This window comes from Lissotriton helveticus, chromosome 6, assembly GCF_964261635.1.
Source record: "Lissotriton helveticus chromosome 6, aLisHel1.1, whole genome shotgun sequence".
Lineage (NCBI taxonomy): Eukaryota > Metazoa > Chordata > Amphibia > Caudata > Salamandridae > Lissotriton > Lissotriton helveticus.
The window spans coordinates 185,560,005-185,587,979 of NC_136067.1; the positions used below are offsets into that span (position 1 = coordinate 185,560,005).

At 50.1% G+C, this 27,975-nt stretch overlaps 1 protein-coding gene across 1 annotated transcript in view; it reads left to right on the top strand.

Annotated features, from left to right (window-relative positions):
- Positions 1-27,975, top strand: part of PKHD1 (PKHD1 ciliary IPT domain containing fibrocystin/polyductin) — a 1,769,028-nt gene that overhangs the window by 1,312,668 nt on the left and 428,385 nt on the right. The window contains exon 52 of the mRNA XM_078647366.1: positions 14,309-15,286. Coding sequence (XP_078503492.1) covers positions 14,309-15,286 — 978 coding nt within the window. The remainder of the gene's footprint in view (positions 1-14,308; positions 15,287-27,975) is intronic.

Below are 27,975 nucleotides of genomic sequence, written 5' to 3' on the forward strand. Positions count from 1 at the left end.
TGACAATTATGGAGAATTACATTTTGCAACATTACCACAACTCCAAGCAGAACCATCATTTAAGATGAGAACATTTTTTTTACATATTTTACTTATTTAGGTTGTGAATATTTACTTTCCCCCTTCATTACAATACCACATTTTTTTGTCACAACCAAATCACCAATATGTATATCTGAATCTCTCACCCTCATTCTAAGATTATACGAATGTGCAGAATCACGCTATCTTCTAACAACACCATCTTTCACACTCGATCGGTCAACCCAAACACATTCTTTATTCTTCAGCCAACTCGGAACTTCCTTCAAACCTGGCTCACACCCTTTCAAAGAAACAAATGGAGAGATACCAGTGACTGAATGCGGAGTCACTCTATATGACCAGACCATCTTCTTAAGCTCCTCAGACCACGCCAGACCATTCGCCAAAGATAACTGAATGTTCTCCATTAACAATCTATTAATTCTTTCCACAAGGCCATTGGCCTGTGGCCTAAAAAACGTAACCCTCTCATGACAAATTCCCATACCATCCAAAAATTCCTTCATTTCTCTCGAGACCAACTGCACACCATTATCTGATATTAAAGTTTTCGGAATACCTTCATTTAAATATGTTCTTTCCATAAAACTTATCACTCTTTTTGTGTCAATGCTTTCAGTAGACTCCATTACGAACCATTTTGAATGATAATCCACAAGGACCATTATAAATTTATTCCGAGTACCCAATTTGGAAATCGGACCTAGGAAATCAATCGTTAATTTCTCCCAGGGACGTGCTGGAAAATCAACGCAGGAAAGAGGAGGTTGCCTAATTACTTTCCTCTTATCACTTCCAGCACACGCATGACAATTCATGACCAACTCATCTATCTCACTATCCATCCCTGGCCACCAGTATGATTCACGGATCCTTCTCTTAGTCATGTTCCTTCCCAAATGACCTTCATGTGCTATATTCATGATTTTGGATCTGAGATTGCACGGTGGTACCAATCTGTTCCTCCGCCACAGCTTACCCTCAGAAACACTCAATTCAGCTTCTACATTAAGAAAACCCTTCAGACGAATATCATTAGAGGATTCCCTAGGCCAACCCCCAGAAACATTTTCCATAACTAAAGGAATTAGTTGATCATCTGCCATGGCAGTCTCCCATTGTCCCTTATCAAATGCTAGAATTTCATCACAACTAATCACTGGGTCATTAATCTCTAACTCACCCAAAACTAAATCTACAGGCATTCTAGACAAACAATCTGCAATAACATTTCTCTCTCCCCTCACATACTCCATCTGAAAGTTGTACTCAAGAACAGATAAAATCCATTTCGATATTCTTGGGGTAACATTTCCCTCCAAACCTCTTCCTCCTTTGAACAAATGCACAAGAGGCTTATGATCTGTTCGTACTCTGAAAGGTAAACCCCAAAGGAAATACCTGAAATGTTTAATTCCCCACGTACAAGCGAGAGACTCCCTCTCAATAACTGAGTAAGAAACTTCGGCAACTTGTAGTCTCCTAGAGCCAAAGCCTATAATTCTTTCAACACCATCAGATATTTGAGAGAGCACAGCCCCAATTCCCACAGCACTTGCATCGGTGGTAACCAAAGTTTTGACCTTAACGTCAAAGTGACCTAAAGTAGGTGCGTGAAGAATCCCTACTTTCACACACTTGAAAGCATCCTCACAAGCTTGACTCCATTCGAAAACCACACCATTCTTCATTAATCGCCTTAAAGGCTCAACTACATACAAAAAGCCTTTAATAAACTTTGATTAATACTCAGCTAATCCCAAAAAAGACCTTAGCTGATCTTTAGTTGTTGGCGTAGGAGCATCAATAATTGCAGAAATTATACTTTTTTTGGGTTTAATGCCTAAACCAGATATTTCATGACCGAGATATGTTACACTATCTCGCTTCAACTGACATTTTTCCTTTTTTATGGTCAAGCCATTAATTTCCATGCGTTCCAAAACTTCTGTTAAAATCTTATCATGATGATGACAATCTTTCCCAACTACTAATACGTCATCCTGAAAACATAAAACATTGTCGATACCTTCTAGAACCTGCTGCATCACTCTTTGGAACACTGCTGAGGCTGATGCCAAACCAAACGGCATCCTGCAATAACGAAATGCCCCCAGCAGTGTTACAAATGAGGTAAGGTGTCTTGACTTCTCATCCAAATCTATTTGGTGGTAGGCTGCAGACATGTCAACTACACTAAAAAGCACACCACCACCCATGGCACTTAACATTTCAGAAATGTTGGGTAAAGGCTGTTTATCAACCCATATTCTTATTTAAATCGCGCAAGTCCACACAGAGCCGAATTTTGGCTCCACCATCCTTGGGCGCGACTACAATGGGGGCGAGCCATTCTGATGCCTCAATAGGCTCAATAATCTTCAAATCTAACAGCTTATCCAATTCTAATTTCAGGGGTTCTCTCATCAAGTGTGGTAAATTCCTTACCTTATGAACTACCGGCACTGTATTTTTCTTAAGAATGATTTTATGAGAAAACCCTTTCAGCTTTCCCAATTTTTCTGAAAAAACATTAGGAAATTTCTTCATAACACCAGTCTCAAAAGTATCAATACTAAGAACAGAAAATGAAGAAACTGGTTCAGCAGCATTGGGATTTAACACAATTCCTAAATCCTTCTGGTGACGCCAACCAAGCAAATTAGATCCTTGTTTAGTAAGATACACTCTCCCAAAAACCCTTTTACCTTGAAAAGTAATTACCATCCACTTGAATGTCAATAGTCTTGCCACCATATCCTACAGCTTTTATGTCTGGTGCACTCCAAGAATCAATATCACTATCATTCTCCCAAATCTCAACGTACACATCCTTGGACAATAAGGTATACAAACTCCCAGAATCCACTAACATGTTAACATTTCTAGTCTGAGGATGTTTAGGATCTCTAGAGTCAAAATTGATTAAGCAATGCAGCTTTTCAAGCTTATCAGTACTCTCTGTAGCCACATCAATAAGACATACAGGTTTTTGTGTGCAAAGACAATCTTCGTTCAAAATCAGTCCATCTACACACAACATTAGATTTTCAACATTTTCACAACAATCATCAATCTCATTAACATATTGCATCTTAGCATTGCAAGCATTAAACAGCTGGCCTCTTTTTCCACAACCTCTGCATATGGCATTCCTAGCTGTACAACGAGGACTGGATGTGATGTGTCCAGGAGAACCACACCTATAACATTTCACAAGACGTGAGTTATTTTGTTGGCCAAAATTAGCAGGACGAAAACCTGATGGCTTATTGATGGTTTTAGAATCAAACCTCCCAACATTTTTAACAATTTTTTTTTCATCGACAAAGGCTTGTGTCTGAGAACACTTTCCACTAGATTCTGTTTCTTTCACTATACTGTCTTTTGACATTATAGAACTAGTGCATTTATCCATCTCTTTTATCCATAGGTCAGTATTCTCTAGACCTTTAACAATCTGAATCGCCTCTTCTAAAGTACAGTCCCTAATAAGTAATTTCTCTCGCACCCTTTTGTTGTTGGTGCACCTGACGATCTGATCACGAATTAGGGAATCTGTTAAGTCTTTAAACTGACAATTAAGTGATAATCCCCGTAAAGCTGCCACATAGGTTGCAATATCTTCATCAATCTTTTGAGCACGGCAGAAAAACTTATGCCTTTCTAAAACAGTATTAATCTTAGTTATAAACCTTTTCTCTAACATCAGCATACTCATCTCATAAACATTAGTAGCTTGACCGTCTCCTACACCTAAAGATATTTCAGGTAGATCCTCATACAACCTTCTACCTTCTACTCCCAAGTTGTGAAGAAGAATTGCTTGTCTGCGAACAGGACCATATTTGTCCGCACCAGAAGCCAAAATGTAAGTTAAAAATAACTTTTTCCATTCTTTCCAAGGTATTGAAGGTTCACCAGGAGAAGGTAGAAAAGAAGGAGGTGTAGAGAAGGTTTGATCACCCATAATAACAGTCGATGAAACAAAAGTAGAAGTAGTTGCAGTACACCCTAGCAGGAAATAAAACAATTCTTGCAGTATGGTCAGAATTAAAACATTGCTCAGTACATTTATGCCATAAACAAAACAGTGTTTTGCAGAGTATAATTTGGTCAGAAATAAAATATTGCTCAGTAACCCTCTCAGTATACTTATGCCATAGACACAGCACTGCCTGCGGTACGCTTCTTGCCACAGATGAACAGACGATTAAAGATCCATCGCGGGTGTTCTCCGAGAAATATGAAGTATTTACTCCCTTTAAAGTAGCTAGGTTTACAATAATCAACAATCTCGAAAAATCAAACTGTCGTCACGGTCGTAACGAATTGAAGTTGAAGGAGCTTCAAACTTGGGAAATGAGGATAACAAAGATGGCCGCCACGTTGAATCACGCAGGTGACGCTCTTGACTCCAGGAAGATTACGCGATCAGCGACGCGACGTCCCAGCTGATAATGTCGAAGACTCCGGAGACAGAGGTTCGAGTGATGATGGCGGTTTCAAGATTGTAAGGCAACAGAGTTTTTTAAATGATGCAGCCAAGTTGCGCTGTGAGCAAAGCAGCAGATGTTTCTAAATGATGCAGCGCGATTCACCCAGCGCGACTCAGCTGAGTGAAAAGCGATTAGCAGCGCTCAAAGAGCTGAGCGCAAACACGGTCAGGAGAACAATATATATTCCAGTGGCATTAAGCAGCGAAGTAGTAGGCAGGCAGAGGATTCCAATTCCAATTTAAATGTATCTCCTCAGCAAAATTCAGATTCAGAGCAGTAGAAGAAAGAAATAGACATACCAGGTCGACAACTGTCTTGGAAAGAAAAATAGGAAATTCAAATGGAGGAGTAAATTGTATACCACAGCTAATTCCAGTAGTACCATCCAGGGGTGGAGGTCATAACAGTAGTCTCTGTCCCCTGCCAGAGTTTAGGGTTCCCTCGTCGCCAATGTAAGGATGACTCCAATGCAGGATAGGTGATTAGAGTTAGTCTTTATTGGTCAGAAGTAAAGAGACCTCCAGCTCCTTCCACAGCTTCCTCTGTACTGTCTCCTTTTCAGATCACAACATTCTAACCTCCTAGCAACATGCTCACAATTCCATGAAGCATAGATCCCAACAGTAACCTAAAAGTCACTCCTATGGCAGGCCTTAACAATCCTGGAGGCACAGTGCTTGGTTATGTGTGAGATGGTTCTCTAGCATGAGCTGAGCCTGTCTGCAGCTTGCGGAACCATGTCCTTATAGCTGTTCTATGATATTGCCATACCATATACCCTTAAGTGCATTATAATCCTCGCGGTTGAATGCTAACTTTGGTTTGGCTTTATCTAAACATGTCGTGTAAGGTGTCATACACTTTGGAATACTACCCCCTCACCAATTCTGGCGACGGGGGTAGCATTCCACCCTTCTAGAGGGAGAAGACATGTTGTTGCTGACCGGCTTCGCAGTCCGGCTTCAGAGCCAACCACAGCACCGAGACCGCCCTCATCGCAGCCACCGACGACATCCGGACCCTGCTCGACAAGGGGGAAACAGTGGCCCTCATCCTCCTGGACCTCTCCGCTGCGTTCGACACGGTCTGCCACCGCACCCTAGTCCAGCGCCTCAGCAACATCGGTATCCAAGAGAAGGCACTGGAGTGGATCATCTCGTTCCTCGCCGGAAGAACACAAAGAGTCCGCCTCCCCCCGTTTCGCTCCGAGGCCACCGAAGTCATCTGCGGCGTCCCGCAAGGATCTTTACTCAGCCCCACCCTCTTCAACATCTACATGAAACCTCTCGCAGCCATCGCACGCCAGCACAACCTCAACATCATCTCTTACGCCGACGACACCCAGCTGATCCTCTCCCTCACCAGAGACCCCGACACCGCCAGAACCTGCCTACACGAAGGGATGAAAGACATCGCCGAGTGGATGAAGGACAGCCCCCTGAAACTGAACTCGGACAAGACGGAAGTCCTCATCCTGGGATCTTCGCCCTCCGCCTGGGACGACTCCTGGTGGCCCCCAGCCCTGGGCACCGCACCCAAGCCAACCGACCACGCACGCAACCTGGGCTTCATCCTGGACCCCTCCCTCTCGATGACCAGACAAGTCAACGCCGTCTCCTCATCGTGCTTCAACACCCTGCGTATGCTTCGCAAGATCTTCCGCTGGATCCCGACCGAGACTAGGAAGACTGTCACCCAGGCACTCGTCACCAGCCGACTGGACAGCGGAAACTCCCTCTACGCCGGAACCACAGCCAAGCTACAGAAAAGACTCCAGCGCATCCAGAACGCCTCCGCCCGACTCATCCTGGATGTCCCCCGACGCAGCCACTTTTTCATCATAATACGAACGAACCACATCTAACAATGGGGGCGGCATTATTTATTTATTTTTCCAGTAGACCGAGCAAACTTCTTCCGCCTGCAAGCTCATGGGGCATTGAAAAACTAACGGAAAAGTATATATAAAACGAATATACTGACTACCTCCTTTACCAAGACCACTTATAGAATATCGATCTTGACAAAATACGATATATAGGTCTTTTTGTCCTACCTTTGTGATTGAATGTATGAATGTGTTGAGTCACGACTGTATGGGTGATGAGTTAATTACGAACCGCTTCCATTTGGATGGTTCTGGATGAAACGTCGGACATATAGTCCAGCTATAAAAGGTGTATACTGATTAATGCACAACAAACGTGGCAAAAGAAATGGCACTAAACAAAGCAAAATCTTACTAAATTAGCTAATGTTGCGAATGTAACCTCAAATTAATGATGTACATTTAATGATCAGAAGTGAAAATACGAATATGTTTGTGCTTTCTCTCCCCCCTTTTTTCTCCTCTTCATTTACAGAGACCACTGGTCATTCTTTCTTTTTTGGCACTGATTATTGGTGCCTTGCTTCACCTGGGCCAGCTCATGCCCCGAAGCACAAACATTCAGCCTATTTTTGCTGGTATATTTGTAGGACAGTAGGCTTACCTCTGTAGAACTGAGCTATTTACAGTAGGGATCACCAAAAGGTCCTGATGAGTAGGCAGTTGGGGACTGCCTATGAAACATGTCGACTCGGTAGTCAGTAATTGCTCTACCTATATCCCCTTTTTAATATTTCCAGCTAGAGAAATCAATAAAATGTACTTGTTCTACTAGCCAGGGAATTTTTAATTTTTTTATTTTTGTGCATTCACTAGTTAGATCCCTACACTTCACTGACACCATTGCACCCACACATAGCCCTGTCATATCTATAGTGCTCCCGCGTAGTTCGTTTGGTCGTAGCACGCCCCGCCCCGTTATAGGGACGGGAAGACCCCTATGATGAAGCATGACACTAACGGATTTTTTTAGGGTGTGAGGGGTATTTTAACAAGCACACGTGCTCTCATCTTCCCACTGTGAAGAGAGAGCCTATCATTTCACAAGAACTTACAAAAATAAAAAAATCATAAAATATTTTGCACCTCTACACATTGATAGAATCTCTATGTTTACATGAACTGTTCAGGAGGGTGATTCTATCTCAACCTCTACGCTTCCCCCTTTGGTTTTTTGTGTCCCCCGACGCAGCCACATCTCCAGCCACCTGAGGAACCTGCACTGGCTCCCCGTCGACAAGAGGATCACGTTCCGGCTCCTCACCCACGCACACAAGTCTCTCCACGACCTGGGCCCCAAGTACCTCAACGACCGCCTGACCTTCTACACGCCCACCCGCCAGCTACGGTCCACCAGCCTCGCCCTCGCAGCCGTACCACGCATCCGAAGAGCCACCGCCGGAGGAATATCCTTCTCTTACCTGGCTGCCAAGACTTGGAACTCCCTCCCCATCCACCTTCGGCTGACCCAGGACCATCTCGCCTTCAGGAAACAACTCAAGACCTGGCTGTTCGAGCAGTAGCATACCCCTCCCCCCAAGCGCCTTGAGACCCTCCCGGGTGAGTAGTGCGCTATACAAATGGCATGATTGATTGATTGATTGATTGATATCCCAGTTAAAGTTAACCAGAGCCCCAGCGTCACAAATTGGACGCTGCTGCCACAGACACAAGTCTGACCTCCTGCTGCTGGGAGTCCTTCCAGTCACGGAGGTTTGGACAATAGGTTTCCTGCCTGGAGAGGTGCGAGCACCACCCCAGACAGGACTTTGTGTATTGGGACAGGGAGGGCTGAATAGATTGAGGCACTGCCTGGGGCACACTAGGTGCTCCATGCATAGTCCAGTTCAAACCGGTGCTGGGGCACTCCAGCCTCAGCTCTGGCGCGAAACTGGACAAAGGAAAGGGGGTGTAACCACCTCCCTTCCTGGTCCCACCCATAGGAGGGACCTAGAAAGTAATCCGGCCCCTTTTAGTTGTATAAAGGTAGGAGCTGAACCCCAGGACTGTAGATTAATCCTGGAATCGACTTGAAACGAAACTCTGGACCCTTCGATATTCACCTGAGCTGAATTCTGAAGAATCTCCCTTGTGGCCAAGAAGTGACCACCCTGGGCAAACCAGGCACCATCCAGCAACTCGACGGCTTGCTTTGTCGCCGTTCCCACCGGAACCCGAGCACAGAGCCTGACAAGACCACGACTCCTGGACCTCTCTGACCCCACTGCACGACTCCAACACAGCTGAGCCCAGTGGAAGGCATCGGAACCCGTGGAACCAGGCAACTTGGAAAGTCTTCAACTTGCTAACAGCGCAGCTCCTGAGGCATCCTCGAAACTGGGCCCTGGGGACTGAGACACCCCAACACCGAGCTCCACCTGCACCGAAGACCAGCCCTCCACACTCCACGAGATCTGCGTGGGGCCCTTCTGCTTGTGTTCTGCTCAACGCGTTGTCCCGGTTGCTGGCCAGTTGGCTAGTAGCCCTGTGACGACGATCCTTTTGAAAATCCATCGCTGGTCTGGGTGCTCCAGACTGGCCCTTGCTTCCCTGAAGAGGTGAAGTACCTCAGACCCTCCTGGTCTGCACCAGAAGCCTTTTGTGTATCCTGCGTGGGTTGCCTTTGCTTAGGCTTGTGGACTCCGATCTTGAAGTCGACCCCTCCATCTGCGAGAACCTTTGTGGGACAGCTCCTCTCCAGGACCTGGTTTTCCTCGACGCCTCCTGGTACGCGTGGCTGCAAAGACAAGCTTCACGACAGCTCCTGATTGCTCCTCAACGATGTCTGGTTCCTTCCCGGTTCCACCCGGTCACTGGCTAGTGACCTAGACTCTGTCCCCTCTGCTTTCAGGTCTTCTTCAACTCCGCTCCACCCTTGGATCCACCCAGACATCTTCCTCCTGGTCGCCTGCAGCATCTTCTTCCAAGGCTCCATAGGAATCAACGCGAAAACCCCACACACTTTGACACCTATGCACCCGCAGCCCGTGGGTGAGGTAACGCGAGTATTTCGGTGCTCCTGTAGGGATTGACTATCCTAGTGTCTAGTTTTGTTAGTTGTATCTTCCTATTTAGACCGGAAGTGTCCTAAATCTTCGTTACTTACCTTTTTAAGTTCACATTGACTTTCTATTGACTCTCGCGTGAGTGTACTGACACTGCACGCGCCGCTTGTGGGCCTCCTACTCCTAACCTATGGTTCAGATAGTGTAGCCCCAGCGATTCTCCAGGCCCTAGGCCTTTCCTTTTCCCGAGTCGTGGTTCTTATACCACTTACTTAGTATATGGTTTTACACGCCCCTAGGGCCTAACTCTAAATTGTGCTATTTAAAGTATTTCTAAGAGTAACTTGTTATGTGCTTTTGCCTCTGATCTCATAAAGAGTTCAGAGGAGTGTGTTAGTAAATAAATACATATATATTTTATATATATCCTGTGTGGTGTCCTTTCATTTGGCATTCAATGGGTTGTATATGGTAAAACAGCTGGCTTTACACACCCTCAAGAGTCTTTTACCCTAAGACTGTTCTGTCCACGCTACCACTAGGATAGCTGGTCTATAAGGTTGACTTACAACCATCACCATAAGGGTTGTTAGGACTGGTGCAAGGTGTTCACTAGAATAGTGAACATCATACACCAGGCCAACTTCTCACACTGGGTACAGCAGACCACGTGTCTGTGTTTGCTTTTAAATAAAGCAACATTTTTTGTTTTTAAAATGCAGCCTGAATGGAAAACAGGATGTGTTTCAAAAGCAAAAAGTATGTGGGACCACTGCCTACTCTTAAAAAACGTTTTCACACACATTGACAAAGGAAACCCCTTCACGTTTGTGAATGGGTTACCACCTACTTGAAGTAGGCGACAAAAATAGGGGCGCTAGAGGGCGCACGAGCTAATGGCCGCACTTTAGTGAGGCTCTGGCTGCCTGGTCAGAACTATCCTGATTTTATCCTCCCATCCTGCAGATGTCCGCCTGAAAATTTCAGCGAGTGAGAGTTATTGTGTCCTGCAGATCCTGTCCAAGTTTGGAGGCGATCCGAAGTTTGCCGCCGGACTTTGTCGAGTGTGAAGACTGACCGGGTCACACTGCTGCGGAAGGGCGGTGCAACAGCCTGGGAGCGCGACTACGTGAGGCCGGGGCTCGCCACGAGGACAGCAGGCCTCAGACGCGGGGCGGCCCGCCTGGACAGTACGGACCCTGCCGAGGCTCGGCGGACCTGTTGTGGCGGTGAGTCTGCCCCTCTTGCTGGCCACTACGCAGCGCAGGGACACTGAGCGGCGATACAGAGACTTGCTGGGACCGCGCGTGGAGACGGATCCTGCCGCCTGAACCGGGAGGTGGCTGAGCGGGGCCCCGGGCTTGGCGCGCAAATAACCGATAGTGCCAGTCCACCCTCCGCGGACTCACCGCTGCTGGTGGCAGAGGGTTGAGGGGCGCCAGGAGCCTTTTGTGGGACACTGCCTGTGACCGGACCCTTCACTGGTCGCTACCCGCCGGCAGCACGGTGGAACACCCCCCCCCGATCCTCTCCAGCATGGACTGAGAGCATCCCTATAAGGCAGAGGGGCCTGCATGTGCACAACTAGAGTATCTTAACGACCATAGCAACTACTGACGACATTCAGCACCCATAGGCGTGTGGCTATTCTACTGTCGTGGATGCGCCGCGTATCTGGAGGTCCACAGGGGTGCGCACTTATCAATCTTACTACGGCAAGGCCACGTGCGGCCTACAGTCTGAATATTGGTGGAGGATCCTGTGCATTGGCCTGGGCTGTTCGACGCCGTGGGAGACGGGGCGAGCCCCGGCTGGGCGCTGGGGATCCTGGCAGATGCTATCGAGTCACCTTCCACGCAATGCTAGCGGACCTTGCAGGCAGCAGGTAACAGAGGAGCACAGGCCTTCCCTGCCCAACAGAGGTGAGAGATGCAGTGGTGGAGTGCTGACTGTCGCCGGATACCTACAGGGTGGCCTCGGGGAGGTTACTCTGTCACGGCACAGACCTAGACCGATCGTCCTTAGCACACCACCAACAGACATACGCACAATGCAGCTGAGGGGGACCTCTGACCCCCTCATGAGCGGTTGAAGGTCACCTCGGTTACTGGGACTGGAGCCACATTATATTGCGGTGATCACTTGTGCACTGCTGGACCGCTCCTCGCACGGAAGGTGCCGCCACTTGCTCTACCACTGTACTGGCAGTACGGATGCAAAAGGGATTGTCGACGGGCAGTGAGGACCGCTCCAATCGCATCTTACCGAGCACCTCCAGCCCCTACAAGCGGCACACAATGGGAAAGAATGACAATAAGCAGCCTAAACTCTCTTTTGAACCCGCGGCCACTTGGAAACAACTGCAAGACACGGCAGGGTCTGGTGGTGCCCGTGGCTCATCGGGTACTGAGCCCCTCTCCACATCCATGACCCCTGAGATGCAAGTGATGATGGAGGAGATGCGGCAGGGCTTCGCCACAATAGTGGACAAGGTGGATCGGCTGTCCTCGAGGATGGATGGGGTCGCTCAAAAACTGGAGGTCCATGAGGAACGCCTGACGGAAGCAGAGCGCCGCGTATCGGCCGCGGAGGACACATCAGCGTCCCACGATACCCGCCTATCCAGAATGGACAACATTCTGCGTGTGATAGCGGCGAAGAATGAAGAGTTGGAGGCGAGGAGTAGACGCAATAACATCCGCGTCATAGGTGTGCCGGAGTCCACCAACACTGGACGTATGGAAGAATATGTCGAAAAAATCCTTACGACTGCAGTGGGAAGGGAAGCCTTCTCCAGTCAATTTATTGTCGAAAGAGCACACCGTTCCCTAGGTCCAAGGCCCGAACCAGGGAGACCGCCGCGGCCTATTATCGCCCGGTTGCTCAACTACCGCGACCGCGACGCGGCACTACGGGCGGCGCGGATGAACCAAAACCTGACGTGTGATGGTGTGACCTTCTCAGTATACCCGGACTTCACCCCTATGGTGCAGGAGCAGCGGAAGAAGTTCTTGGACGTACAGAAAAAGCTTGGAGACATGCAGGTGGACTATGCACTCCTGTACCCTGCACAACTCAGAGTGACCCATCAGGCCAAACAATATTTTTTCACAAATCCGCAGCAGGTAGAGGACTATATCAAAAAACTCCGCGCTACTAGAGGAGGCAGGCGAAACGAGGAGGAAGATGGTGTAGGCGGAGAACCTTTGGAGAATGTTGACGAATGACAATGCCTCTCTGATATAGACTGATTGACCTCGTGTCGTTGATCTGCTGTTTTGTCTCCTTGGACCTGACCAAGCCCCAGATGGACTACCTTGTTATGGAATCGAGTTGCAGATTCATTGCTACGTGGACATGATGTGGCTGGGCTGGGGGCTCACAAACTGTGGTCCGATAATGGGGTTGTCGTTGAAGCGAGCAGGCTGTTGGCAAACTTGGTGGAGGTATGAGCTGCAGCTGATAAGTGGACATTCTCACTTGAATGAACTGAAGTCTTCTCCACCTGGGGAGGACTCCATGAGAGACGTTGGCATGATGGACAGGTTCTAATCTGCAGGGGTAATGTATACCAGGCACCACCCCCCCATCTCTGACTGTTCCCGTATGGCATGTGCGGGGCGAGAGGAGATTATCGGGGTGGATTGGTGCGTTCCTCTGATGCCCCCAGAAGGGGATTCCCCACACAGTTCTTCGATGGTTGTTGAGTATGGGGTTCGGGGAGGGGGGAGGGGTTGTGGTACTGGCAAGATTGGGTTGCTTCAGTGGGAGGGGGGAGGAATGGGAGCGAGGGAGTTGGGTTGCTGCATATGAGGGGAGGGGGGAAGTATGACTGTTGGGGTTTGGGCTGTTGTGACTATAGGCAGTGTTTCGGGAGATATCCATGACGTGAATGCAGACATTGGAGCTAGTGTGACTGAAAGCGATACAGAATGGGAGAGGGGAATGGTTCAGACAGTGAGGAGACTTGCACCTGGTACGCCACGAGTAAGGGCTGGCAACTTGGCTATGATTCTTTATCGGTACAGTGGTGGACATGGGTGGTGACGCATTGAATGACATCTCAATTTTGTCCTGGAATGTACGAGGCCTTAATGATCCCAGGAAATGTAGAAATGTACTTACGTATTTAGATAGACATCATGTGAAGATAGCGTTACTTCAGGAAACTCACTTGGACCCGCGAAGGGACCCTAAATTTGCATGTAGATGGGCACTTGTGAGAGAGTTCTCTTCTTATTCCACGTATTCCAGAGGTACGGTCATCTTGATTAATAAAGCACTGCCATTCCAAAAGTTGGGAGCGAGGGTGGACGTTGAGGGGAGGTATGTGATCCTATGGGGCAGACTGGGCACGGATGTGGTCATAATTGTGAATTGTTATGCGCCCAATGTTGACACACCTGGTTTCTTTCTGACATTGTGGGGTCATATATTGGAGGTCGAAGCCGCACACGTCATCTGGGGGGGGACTTCAACCTGTCGCTGATGCCTGCGGCGGATAGGTCGGATGGGAGTGGCCAATACAACACAAAAGCTCGCGACACCCTGCAGGGTATACTAACTGAGGCAGGGCTAATAGATAGCTGGAGGTTCACGCACCCAGTGACTAGAGAGGGCACACATTTCACGGCACACGCACGCACATGGGCGAGACTTGATTACTGCTTTATCTCGCGGGGCCTTGCCAATTGTGTCATTAAAGTAAAGCATTTGCCTCGGACCTACTGTGACCACTGTCCGGTCTTGGCTTTAATGAAGATGCCTGGAATGAACAAATTGCGACCACCGTGGCGGCTGTTCCCCTCCTCTCTTCTTGACCCGGTGTTTAAGCATGAACTTGGTGAGGAGATAGAGGCTTTCTTCCCTAGAAATAAGGGGTCAGTCGAAAGTGTGGAGACGATATGGGAAGCCTTCAAGGTGACTATCAGAGGTATCACGATTGCTAAGAGCTGCGGGATACTGAGGGACATAGTGCGCACGCTGACTAAACTTGAATCGGAACTTAAAGCCCTAGAGGCGGAGATGGTCCACAACCCTAGCCCTGATCTGGCGCAGGAATTCAGGTCTAAGCTTTCGTCCTTTGAGGAAGAGGCTGCCAGGGAGGTGAAGTTCCGGGGCAAGTACTGGACGGCTAGGAGATTCTGGGAGGGGGACCGACCGGGGAAGGTACTTGCTGCACTCACGCGACACCAGCGCTATGCTACCCATATCTTGGAAATCACTGATGGCAAGGGTGGGACCTATCAGGACACAAAAAGGATACAGGACACCTTCCTACAGCACTACAAACAATTATATTCCACGCAGCAGGAAGGCGAAGTGGAGTTCGGGGACTTCCTTGATGACATAGCGCTATGTTGGCTTGGCGACAGTCACAGGGCCTTTCTTGGGTGTCCTTTTGAACTAGATGAGATTAGGGATGCTATCATGTCCCTCAGTAACGGCAAGGCTGCAGGGCTGGACGGCCTTCCAGCTGAATTTTACAAGTGCTACATTGACATTATGGCACCGGTGCTGAAGCAAATCTTTGAAGAGTCGCTGGAGGCGGGGATACTACCAGGCTCAATGAGGGAGGTGGCGATTACCTCACTTCTGAAGCCAGGGAAAGATCCATTAGATACCGACTCCTATAGACCCCTTTCGCTGCTGAATTCTGATGCAAAAATACTTGCCAAAGTGTTAGCGACTAGGCTATCCCTCCTCATGACTACCCTGGTGCTACCGGATCAGTCTGGCTTTGTGCCAGGGCGAGCAACGTCGCATAACCTTCGCACGCTGTTCTCCCTTATCCCCACCATTGCGCCTGAGCTGCCTGTTGCCGCTGTGTTTCTAAACGCCACCAAAGCGTTTGATTCTGTGGAATGGGGCTACCTCATGGCTATTTTGATTAGAATGGGATTTCCTCGGATTTTCATCTCATGGGTGAAGCTTCTTTACACTAACCCAGTTGCCAGGATCGTCATTAATGGTGTGCTTTCTACACAAATGCCGATCACAAGAGGGACCAGGCAGGGCTGCCCCCTGTCGCCCCTGCTTTTCGCCTTGGCAATCGAGCCATTGGCATGCAGGATCCGGCAACTACATAAGGCCAGCGCCTTTAACTGCTACCAACGGCAGATAGGGATTTCCTTATACGCGGACGACGTTACCCTGTACGTGCGGCACCCACAGCAGAACCTTAACCCAATCCTGAGGGAATTTATAGTTTTTGGCGGCATGTCCGGAGTGCACATCAACTGGAAGAAATCACAATTCTTCCCCCTCACGAACTCGGTTGACCATTTTCAATTGGACTACCCCCTAGAATGGTGCAGTTCGGAACTCAGATACCTGGGCATTGAGATATCGCTCAATAAAGAGGACACTATCCGGCTGAACTATGGCGTGGCTATCTCGCAATTGGCAGACAATGTGACTCGCTGGATGGCCCTGCCGCTATCGATGGCAGGCAGAGCCTCACTGATCAAGTTGATCATCCTCCCGCGTTTCCTATACCTTTTTCAGAATATCCCCTACTACCCTGGCCCCTATTTCTTTAAGAGACTGCGAACTGAACTTCTTCGCTTATTTTGGGGAGGTAAACAACCGCGGCTTAGCTGGGCGGTCTTGACACAACCATACGATAAGGGTGGATTCGATGTGCCGGATTTTGCTGTGTACTATCTTAGTGCTCAGGCGCAACACGCCTACCACTGGGTTAGTCCCGCTCCCTTTATGCCCCAGATTGCGGCTGAAGAATGGATTGCGCATCCGCTTCCGCTTAACGGTATGCTACTGGGAGTGATTGGTGATATTGAGATGCCTGCCACCACAGTCACATGCACTGTCGACGCCTGGAGAAGAGTAGCTAAAATGCTCGACGCTCCCATGCTTTACTCACCTGCACTGCCCCTGGCGTACCATCCGAAACTGTCATTGTTATTGGAACATGGATTTCGATCCATGTGTAAGCGCGTTCACATAAGTACATGGGGTGATTTGTTCCAGGACGGGATATTTCGTACCAAAGATCAGATATTTCAGGCGGGTCCCCCGACTCCGATGGAGGTGTTTTACTATATTAGGCTTCGTCAGGGTATGCGTGACATACTCCCCAGCTTTCCGGATGAACCAGGGGTGGTGTTGCCCTTGCATGTGCTATTGGTGTCAGATGGGAGGCATATGGTTTCTAAACTGTATAATAACATCCGAGCGCAGCGTCCGCCTGTTAGGTCCAAAGCTCGAGACGACTGGAGCTCTGAGCTGGACGCTGAACTCACTGAAGAGCAATGGAATTATTGCTGCTCGGTCACGGCAAACGTCTCGTCCAGCTCTCGACTGAAAATCATTCACTACAAGTTTATTCAGAGATTTTATTACACGCCAGTCAGGAAGCTGCGATTTCATTTCTCAGACGACGACAGGTGCGCGCGCTGCCGCTCGGAAGGAGCGGGCTTCCTTCATCTGGCCTGGGAGTGTGGCACGATACAGGAATATTGGACGCAGGTGCATGCTGCGATTCAGGTCATGATTGCAGGCCCTTTTCCACTAAACCCGGTGCTGATGCTGTTGGGATATACCAAAGACATACCCAAATCGCACCGACGATTCGTAGATATTGCGTTGCTCCTTGCTAAAAGGAGAGTAGCCTGCAGATGGGGGAGGGGCAGGGCACCAAAATTCAAAGAATGGCTAGATGATCTCACATACTGCCAAGACCAACATGGCGTCTATGCAGACCTAATGCCTGTACGTTGCAAGCCCAAAGATATCTGGTCCCCGTTACAGCTCTACTGGGTGTCCCAAGTGTCTCACAGTGACACCTCTGCAGATGAGGGTCAGATAGCTGAGCCCTGAGCAAATTAATGTCGTATGACGCTCGGATACAACTGCACTGAGCCTAGCCGGTGGGAACAGAGTTTCTCTGCTCTTGGAGTGGCGTGCTACTCAGCGTCGAGACGTAGTAGAGGACTATGAGACACCTGCAGTTTGGATACTGCTATTTGCTGGGCGTGTGCCGCAGGCCCCCCCGATAAACTGCTGCTGTAATCAAGTTGGGATTTTACATGCACATTGGGTTCAGTGACTAAACACATGTAGGGGTGGCCCCTAACAGGTTGGAAACCGTGCATCACCTCATGACAAACACCAATCAGAGTACCCACATTCCATATGCATACTTGGAGGAGGCGAAGGGACGCCCTTGATGCTGCATGCAGGGTACACTAGTACTAATAGGGATGCTGATGGCCCCCTGGTAAGGATTGTGTCAGCCACATTACACGGGCAGTCTGATGCTCGTCCTCTATACTTCACATTGCTTGTAGCTAGCTAGCTTGTTGTTTGATCGGCCTGCCGGAGTAGTGAATCTTTCCCACTACTTGCATTCCTCACTGCATTGTGCGCAGTGCTCTGCTAATGCTGTCTCCACCCTGCTGTCTGCTGTTCACTGCTTTGCTGTTAAGACATGATGAGGTGATCCAGCCCACAGGACTGTACGCTATTCTACTGATGTACCATAAGTATTACGCTCTGTTTGATTGGTAATGATGTGAATGTCATGTATCTCTATTGACTGCACTAAATAAAGGTTTAATAAAAAAAATTAAAAAAAGTAGGGGACAAAATATAAATGTTTTGCAACTGCATTTCAGTCGCAAACCATTCACACATGCCACAGTCGGTATTAGGAAGGGCCATCCTAAACATGCCCCTTCCTAATACTGAATGACAAACCCATTCTGTGAATAGGTTACAGAATCGCACAATAGGGTTTGTGTTAGACCTGGCATCCTTGGCATGGTTTCCCCAGAATTTTTGCCTCCACCTCCTGTATTTTTTTCCCAGTATCCTGGATTTTGTTTTTGCTGGCTTATATGCTTAAATGCTTTGAGCACTTTGCCACTGTTGATCACTGTCAAAGTGCATGTGTTCCCTGCGTAAATTGTTATTATGATTGGTAATCCATGATTGGCATATTTGATTTACTAGTAAGTCCCTAGTACAGTGTTCTGGGGGTGACCCAGGCCTGTTAATCAAATGCTACTAGTGGGCCTGCAGCACTGATTGTGACACCCACATGAGTCGTCCTATAAATGTGTTTCAGACTAGCCACTGGAAGGTCTGCATGCTCAGTTTTAAACTGCCATGTCACCCTGCCAAGTGCACAGACTTGCCAGCCCCCAAACTTCCCTTTCTTACATGTAAGACACCCCTCAGGTAGATGCAAGTTACCCCCCTGGGCAGGGTGCAGTGTTTGTAAAAGGTAGGACATGTGCTGTCATATAGCTACTATATATCTTTATAATGCGTTAAGTTAGCATAGGCACATTACATGTTTAAACGCCATTTTTCCTTTTGCTGCTTCTGCACACGACACTTAATTGTTGATTTAGCTTTCAACCTAGTAGTTCGCTGTGGTTTACATGAGAATAATATGTTATTACTCTGATATCAGCTTTGCTCAATAAACTATGTCTGTACAGAGAGTGCTGAAGCTTCAGGAACAACAAGATACTGAATTGTTATGAGGTCTGATCTTCGCGCCTTCATAGACATAACATAAGTGCAGCTTCTGCCAACTTTGGCTTTTAGACGGGTTTTATATTGCTTTGCTCGAGGCACACATAACACACTTGATGCTGTTCGCATGCAGAGAGAGCTGGTGTATGCTGATGTGATCCCTTCATTCTAGGATCCTGAGGTATGGGCCCGCCCTAATTCAAACTCAAAGAGACCTTCTTAGCTATTAATATAATATGCGAGTTAGGGAAGGTGAGAAATAAGTGTTGTTAACTCTTATTCATTTACAGCATGTTAACATGCTGTCACCATTCGCTTTTTATGGACTAGTAACTATGCTGATAACTTTGCTTTTGATAATATGTTTCCTTGTATTATCTAAGATACTGCGCCTGAGAAGACGACATTAGTAAATAAATATTTCAAATGTTCACGTGTTCTTCTTTACTCCACGTTCTGGTTTGAAATGATTGTATAACGAAAGAGTGCTCATGTGTTCCACGTAACCTGAGGTATTGTAAGCTCATGTTCTGGTTTGTCTAAACATTGGGAGTTTGTTATGACCAATGAGACACTGTAGCTAGCTCGGTAAGGGGTTTGTTGGGTACTAAGGTGAGTTTTGGGTCACCCTAATTCGCTGAGGTTCCAATCCTCTGTGCACAGTTCTGTGGGAGAACAGAAACCCTGCTACATGGCGCCCATACGTTGGTGGACTTATATCATGACACTCGAGTAGTATATCATTCAAACCTTAACCCCCTCACTGTCGTTTCCGGAAAACGGTGGTGTCGGTGAAACCTACCTATTTTTTGAAATAGGTCTTTTCAAGCTTGATTCTATCTAAAACGGTTTCTTTGAATAACTACCCAGTTGTGCTACAAAGTTGAATTTGTTTTTCTGTGGTTCCGGTGAAATCATGGCTGTGGCTGTGGCCATTGCGCAGCATAGTCGCATTGCGGTGCGCACCCATCTACAGACATACCAGGTCCCGTTGGAGGGCATGGCTGTGATTTTAGTGGTGTGTGCGGATCCGGCGTACCCGTTCGAACTGTTTTACTCATGGGTAACGTTTCCGGCAGTGGACGCAATTTCTGGTGTTTTCCACACCTACACACCCTCCCCTGTACCGGCTGAATACACCCCGTACAGGGCACTGGAAGTACCTATTGATCATTGGCAGCATCGCGTTTGGTTTGATGGCGCCCTCCCCCACTCTTTGTCCGCTGCGAGGTTAGGTCCTTTGTCCATTCCAGGCACGAATTGGCCTGCTTTGGGTGGATTTACCCCGCACCCGAATCACGGCGCTTGTCCCCTTGCTGATATTCGCAGACTACATGTTGTCTCGATTGCCGTGATTCGTGCATTAGTGCAATACATTGGTCGTCATCTCCCGGGAGGTCCCCCGGGAGGTCCGGCCGTTCAAACGGAACATGGCGGCTTGAGACTAAATCCAGTTATGGTCAATTCGGTTTTTGGTAAGCGTCCCGATGATAAGGATGACTTTCCTTTCTGGCTTGCCGAGAAGTTTGATCAACTGGAAGCTGTGTTTCCGAATTCTACTCCTGCTGATAAACATAGAATGTTGACGATTACTTTGCCTAAGGATTTAACTCCTGAGCTCATTGACTGTGAAAGCTGGGGAAAAACTTTTGCGGCCGTTTATACAAGGTGTTTCGGCACCCCGTCTATGACCGTACTGCCTACGATCGTTAAACGTGTTCAGGATGATCACGGACCGGAAGCAGCGGTTGAATTGGGTATGCGCCTGTGTGGTTCTTTTGAGATTGTAAGCGATCTCATTCTCTCCAATATCAAGGGAGATGCAGTGAACTTTCAGGTGTCGAATGCTTTGGCTGCTCTGCCCGATGCCGATAAACCCGACAGTTAGCGAAGATAGTTGTGGCCGCATATAAAACGATCGGCCGCACAAGTAGAGGTCTGAAATATTTTACAGTTAAGGAGAAAAAACAACCACAGGGACAGTCTGCAACAGCAGATGTCCAACCCAAGTCCAATAAACAGAATTGGCCTAAAAAACAGAAACAGGGGAAGCAACAACAGCAGACTCAGGATTCATATCCTGCGCCGCAGGTTCCTGCGCCAACTGAAAGAGTATATGATTTGCGCGATCGCGCGATGATTAAATCGCCTGATAGATTTCAGGTTTCTGAACAACGCTCTCCTCGTTCCTTTCAGGACTCATCGGCCCCGAAGACCGGTGGAGGAGGAGGCGGTAGGGGACGTGGTGGCCCACAAGGACGTGGCCAGTCCCGCCAGACAGACGGCACGGCGAAGCAGGAGGATTCTACGCCTAAAAGACCACAGTTTGCGAAAAAGAAAGTCGCGGCCTTAACAGCGCATCGATATGCCACAGATAGTGAGAACGCGGCTTCGGAGTCTGACGTGGGCTCTGACCTTGCTGGACAGCGCGGCGGAGATTACCATAGTGAGAGAGGCGCTGCGTCCACTACTGAGGGTGACAGCGACTGATGTATACGTTGTAATTGAAACAGCCGATACGAGACTTGCTCCCCCTGAAAGACTTTATGAAATTGTCCTGTTAATTGAAGGTGACATACAGCGTGCCGTCAAAGGGGTATTTTGGGAAAATCTGTCTTCTACGTATGATATTTTGCTTTCGGAGGCTGACTGGCCCCCACCTTTTGTGCTCGCGGCACCGCGAGGGGAGGAGGTAATCCTCCCCAGTTTCGCGAACACTGTCTCGAAAGAGCATGCTCAGCATTTTGCAGAAGAGTGGGGTCGGGCTCTCGCACCGGCTCTGTACCGTAACCAATGTGGTTGGGACAAATTATCCCCTTGCCACGAAATTCCGTTGCGGTCTCAGCCGCAGCCTCAACCTCAATATCCCATTCGGCGTGAAGCTAAAGCTCCCGTCGCGGAAATCCTTGAACAATTAGAATATAAGGGAGTTATTGAAACGTGTGTGTCACCGATGAATAATCCTCTTTTTACTGTGACCAAGCCTGACGGATCATATCGTTTGGTATTGGATTACCGGCATTTGAACTCGCATTGCCGTAACTGTGCAGTACAGAATACTCACGGCTCTGCCCTAGTGGATAGTCTTGTGCGTAAGCGTTTTAAAACAACGCTTGACATATCCAACGGTTTCTATGCCCACAGATTGGACAGCTTTAGCTCCCAATGGACCAGTTTTACATGCGCTGGGGTCCAAAAACAATTCCGGCGACTCCCAATGGGCTATTTGAGTAGTCCTGGTATATTTACCGCACGCATAGTCTCTATTTTGGAGGCACTCGACGCGGATGCTTGTTCGTATGTAGATGACATATATCTCACAGACGACGATATTTGGGAGCATCTGTGTCATGTAAATTCTGTTATTTGTAACTTTGCAGACATGGGTTACAAATTTAACTTTGCAAAATCGCACATTGCTGAGCACACAGTGTTGTTTCTGGGCTATGAGCTCAACAATGAAGGTAGAGGTTTGGCTCCTAATTTCTTGGAGAAATGCGCACAGTTGCGCGCTCCTACAACACTGAAAAAATTACAGTCTTTACTGGGCTTTTTGAATTTCGGGAGGACATACATTCCGGAATATGCCCAGCGTATCAAGCCTTTGTATGCTTTGATACAACCAAATTTTTCGAAATCATGCTGGCTGCCTGAGCATTCAGCCATCTTGCAGTCCTTGCAGGCTGATCTGCTCGCTTCTAAGTTCTTACTGACTCGTGATAACCATACCAACCTGGTGATAAGAATAATACCAGGGACAGTGGGTTTCACGTACCTCACTTTTAATGAAGGAGACACAGTACATATTGCTTACAAGTCACACCTGTACACTTCGGCTGAGATGCGGTTTCCCACTGTGGAAAAGGTTTTAACAGCTGTGCAGATGGCTATTCTTAAAGAACGGGCTCTGCCACAGGGGAAACGCATGTTGGTTGTAACACCCTGTCCTCATTTGGAGGCAGTCACGAGAGCCAGTGTACCAAATTCAAAAGCTTTGCACCCTCGGTGGATTCAGTGGGCTGCGTCCTTGACGTCCACGGATGTCACGTTTATTTTTGACGCCTCGTTGCGGTCGCAGGAGTACTTGCAGTATCAATCAATCAATCAATCAATCAATCAATCAATCAATCAATCAAAGACATTTATAGAGCGCACTACTTACCCGGAGGGTCTCAAGGCGCTGGGGGGGGGGAGAGGTGCTGCTACTGCTCGAACAGCCAGGTCTTGAGCTTCTTCCTGAAGGAGAGGTGGTCTTGGGTCAGGCGCAGGTCGGTCGGGAGGGAGTTCCAGGTCTTGGCGGCCAGGTATGAGAAGGACCTTCCTCCTGTTGTCGTTCTTCGGATGCGGGGGACGGCGGCGAGGGCGTGTCTGGCTGATCGGAGATGGTGTTTGGGAGCGTAGAAGTTGATGCGGTTGTAGAGGTAGCTCGGGCCTTGATCGTGTAGGGCTTTGTGTGCGTGGGTGAGGAGACGGAAGGTGATTCTTTTGTTGACGGGGAGCCAATGCAGGTCTCTCAGATGTCCGGAGATGTGGTTTATGATGTGGGATGTCGAGGATGAGTCTGGCTGAGGTGTTCTGGATCCGCTGGAGTCTCTTCTGGAGCTTGGCGGTGGTTCCGGCGTAGAGGGCGTTGCCGTAGTCCAGTCGGCTGGTGACGAGGGCCTGGGTGACCATCTTCCTGGTCTCGGTGGGGATCCACCGGAAGATCTTCCGTAGCATGCGCAGGATGTTGAAGCATGACGAGGAGACGGCGTTGACTTGTCTGGTCATGGAGATGGAGGAGTCCAGTATGAAGCCCAGGTTGCGTGCGTGGTCTGAGTGCGGTGCCCAGGGCGGGGGGCCACCAGGAGTCGTCCCAGGCGGAGGGCGAGGAGCCCAGGATGAGGACTTCCGTCTTGTCTGAGTTCAGTTTCAGGCGGCTGGTCGTCATCCACTCGGCTACGTCTTTCATCCCTTCGTGAAGGTTGGCTCTGGCGGCGGCGGGGTCGTTGGTCAGGGAGAGGATCCGCTGGGTGTCGTCAGCGTAGGAGATGATGTTGAGGTTGTGTTGGCGTACGATGGCCGCGAGGGGGCTCATGTAGACGCTGAAGAGGGTGGGGCTCAGCGAGGATCCTTGGGGGACGCCGCAGATGACTTCGGTGGCCTCTGACTTGTACGGTGGTAGACGGACTCTCTGTGTTCTTCCGTCTAGGAAGGAGATGATCCATTCCAGTGCCTTCTCCTGGATTCCGACGTTGCTGAGGCGCTGCACTAGGGTGCGGTGGCAGACAGTGTCGAATGCCGCGGAGAGGTCTAGGAGGATGAGGGCCGCTGTTTCTTCGTTGTCCACCAGGGCTCGGATGTCATCGGTGGCAGCGATGAGGGCGGTCTCGGTGCTGTGGTTGGCTCGGAAGCCAGACTGTGAGGGGTCGAGGGATCCATTTGTCTCGAGGAAGGTGGCCAGCTGTTTGTTGACGGTCTTCTCGATGACTTTGGCTGGAAATGGGAGGAGCGAGATGGGGCGGTAATTCTTGAGTTCGGTGGGGTCCGCTGTAGGTTTCTTTAGTAGGGCGCTGAGTTCGGCGTGCTTCCAGCTCTCTGGGAATGTGGCGGTGTTGAAGGAGGTGTTGATGATGTCCCGTAGGTGGGGTGCGATGACATCGTCGGCCTTGTTGAAGACGTGGTGAGGGCAGGGGTCGGTCGGAGATCCGGAGTGGATGGAGTTCATCATGCGGACGGTGTCTTCGGTGCTGATCGGGGTCCAGGCGCGGAGGGTGGTGGTGGGGGGCGGTGGTTCGTTCGTGGCGTGCGTCGGTTGAGTGCTGAAGCTGTTGTGTATGTCCGCGATCTTGTTGTGGAAGTAGGAGGCGAGGGAGTTGCAGAGGTCTTGCGATGGGGTGATGTCGTTGTTTCCGGCGTTGGGGTTGGAGAGCTCTTTCACGATGTTGAAGAGTTCCTTGCAGTTGTGCGCGTTGTTGTCCAGCCGGTCCTTGAATGCAGTTTTCTTGGTGGCGCGGATTAGTTGGTGGTGCTTCCGGGTGGCAAGCTTGAGGGTGGTCATGTTGTCTGGTGTTGGTTCCCTTCTCCAGGCTTTCTCGAGGGCTCGGCAGTTCTTCTTGGAGCTCTTGAGTTCGTCGGTGAACCATGGGGCCTTCTTGCTGCCGGGTGTGCTGGGCGGGGTCCTTAGAGGGGCGAGTTCGTCCGCGCAGTTGCTGATCCACTTCGTGAGGTTGTCGGCGGCCTGGCTTGGGTTCGCTGAGCTGGCGGGAGGGTGCTGGCTCAGTGAAGCGGCGAGCTGGTCGGCTGTGATCTTGTTCCAGCTTCTTCGAGCAACCTGTTGCTGGTGGTGGTGGATCGTCGTTCTTCTGAAGGTGAAGTGGACGCAGCTGTGGTCTGTCCAGTGGTGTCCAGTGGCGTGGCTGAAGGCGATGTCTTCGCTGGATGAGAAGATGGCGTCGAGCGTGTGTCCGGCGAGATGGGTGGGGGTGGACACCAGCTGCTTGAGTCCGAGGTTGGCGAGGTTGTCGAGCAGGGTGATGGTGTTGCGGTCGTTGTTGTTCTCCAGGTGGAAGTTGATGTCCCCCAGGAGGATGTAGTCAGCGGAGGGGAGGGCATGCGGGCTGACAAAGTCGGCGATGTCCTCGCTGAATTGTGTGCGTGGTCCCGGGGGTCGGTAGATCAGGGTGCCTCTGAGGGTGGTCTTCGGGCCGGTGCGGATCTGGAAGTGTAGGTGTTCGGCGGTAGTCAGGGTGTCGTCGGTGTTGGTCGTGATGTGGATGGTGTCCCTGTGGATGATGGCGATGCCTCCTCCAGTCTGGTTGACGCGATCTCTCCGGGTGATCTTGTATCCCTCTGGGATGGCGATGACGATGTCGGGCGCTGAGGAGTCGTTCATCCAGGTTTCCGTGAGGAAGGCAACGTCAGGAGCTGTGGTGTCGAGGAGGTTCCAGAGTTCGATGGCGTGTCTGTGGACGGATCGGGTGTTGAGCAGGATGCACTTGAGGTGGATGCTGCTGGTGTTCGGCTTGACGGGTGCTGGTGCGAGGCAGGTCCGGATGCAGGTGAACTTGCAGGCGTGGCAGCTGAAGGGTCCGTGGGTGCGTCTAGGGGAGGCTCGGTAGCATCCCGGGACTCGGCCGGTGTTGAGCGCGTTGAGGGTGGCGGCGTCGTAGGTCCGGCGGGTGGGCTGGTGTCTGCGGGGGCCAGGGATTCTGGCGCTGGGCGCGGTCCAGGCGCGGACGGGCGCAGACGGGCTTACCTTTGGCGCACCTTTGGCGCTCATTCGGTGCTCCCGCTGCGCGCGTCCGCTGCACGGTCGCTGAGGGGGCGTCATAAGAAGGGAGCAGTGAGGGCGGGTCAGCTGGGAGGCGGGAGCGTCTTAGCCAATCGGCTGGCGGGGGGCGGGTCTGCAGGCAGCGGCGGCGGGAAAACCGGGTGCGGGCTTCTCTGGCGGCCCTGCGGCGGCTGGGGCGCCGGGAGCAGGCGACGATGGAGATCGGGCGGCACAGGCAGCAGGAGGGCGCAGGAGCAGGAGCGAGGATCGTGGGGCGACCAGGCCGGTGAGGGCGCAGTGGTTGCTCCTGAACGGGAGTAGAGGGTCCCCTTAAGAAGGGAGCAGTGAGGGCGGGTCAGCTGGGAGGCGGGAGCGTCTTAGTCAATCGGCTGGCGGGGGGCGGGTCTGCAGGCAGCGGCGGCGGGAAAACCGGGTGCGGGCTTCTCTGGCGGCCCTGCGGCAGCTGGGGCGCCGGGAGCAGGCGACGATGGAGATCGGGCGGCACAGGCAGCAGGAGGGCGCAGGAGCAGGAGCGAGGATCGTGGGGCGACCAGGCCGGTGAGGGCGCAGTGGTTGCTCCTGAACGGGAGTAGAGGGTCCCCTTAAGAAGGGAGCAGTGAGGGCGGGTCAGCTGGGAGGCGGGAGCGTCTTAGCCAATCGGCTGGCGGGGGGGCGGGTCTGCAGGCAGCGGCGGCAGGAAAACCGGGTGCGGGCTTCTCTGGCGGCCCTGCGGCGGCTGGGGCGCCGGGAGCAGGCGACGATGGAGATCGGGCGGCACAGGCAGCAGGAGGGCGCAGGAGCGAGGATCGTGGGGCGACCAGGCCGGTGAGGGCGCAGTGGTTGCTCCCTCTGTATGAGTTTGTTCATCCTGCTCCTCTAGCTATGCGACCTTTGGAGGACTTCCATTGCATCATTTACACTGATGGTTCGGCGCAGGTTGCGCATGGCTCTAAACATGCCAACGTTTCCGCATGCGCCATTGTGGTAGGTGCTATGATGAACGATGAGTTCATATCCAGGGAAGTGCACACGTTGCCACAGGGAGATTGCACAGCACAATTGGCAGAGCTTCGTGCTCTCTTACTAGCGTTGGAGTACGCAGATCCTGGTGTTACTACTCTTATTGTAAGTGATTCTTTCTACTGTGTCCAGTCTTACAATGAAAACTTGTTCTTTTGGATTCAGAATGACTTTCGTGATTCCAAGGGTAGCACAATAAAACATAAAATGATCTGGGTTCGAGTGGCAGAGCTTAAGGCTATGTTGCCGCTCATTTTTGTAATTCATACTCTTGGCCACCAGCGTGTGGGAGTCCACGCTGTCGGTAACTCGCTTGCTGATGAAGCAGCGAAATCAGCAGTGTCTACATACTTAGTTGCAGCAGTTACACGGTCCAAAAGTAAGATTGATAGTGACATCTTGGCAGCTGTTGCTGCCACTGAGAAGGGAGGTAAACATCCTTCGGGGTTCCCTTCGAAGTACACATACCACTTAAGTCCCGAAAAGGTTCCTTTTGTGAAAATTCCTGATGTTGGTGAACGTTTAATTCCCAACTCGGATCGCAGGGCAGACTTGATTACAGCCGCTCATGAAGGTGTGGCGTCTGCGCATGCGGGCGTCTCAGCCACTGTAACTCAATTACAACAACGTTTCTGGTGGCGGGGACTGTACAAACAGACGCGTGATTATGTCCTTCTTTGTGACATATGTCAGCAGATTAAATCTTCGACTGCTGCGCGTCCGCCACAGACTCAGTTGTACATTTCTAATAAACCACTAGGT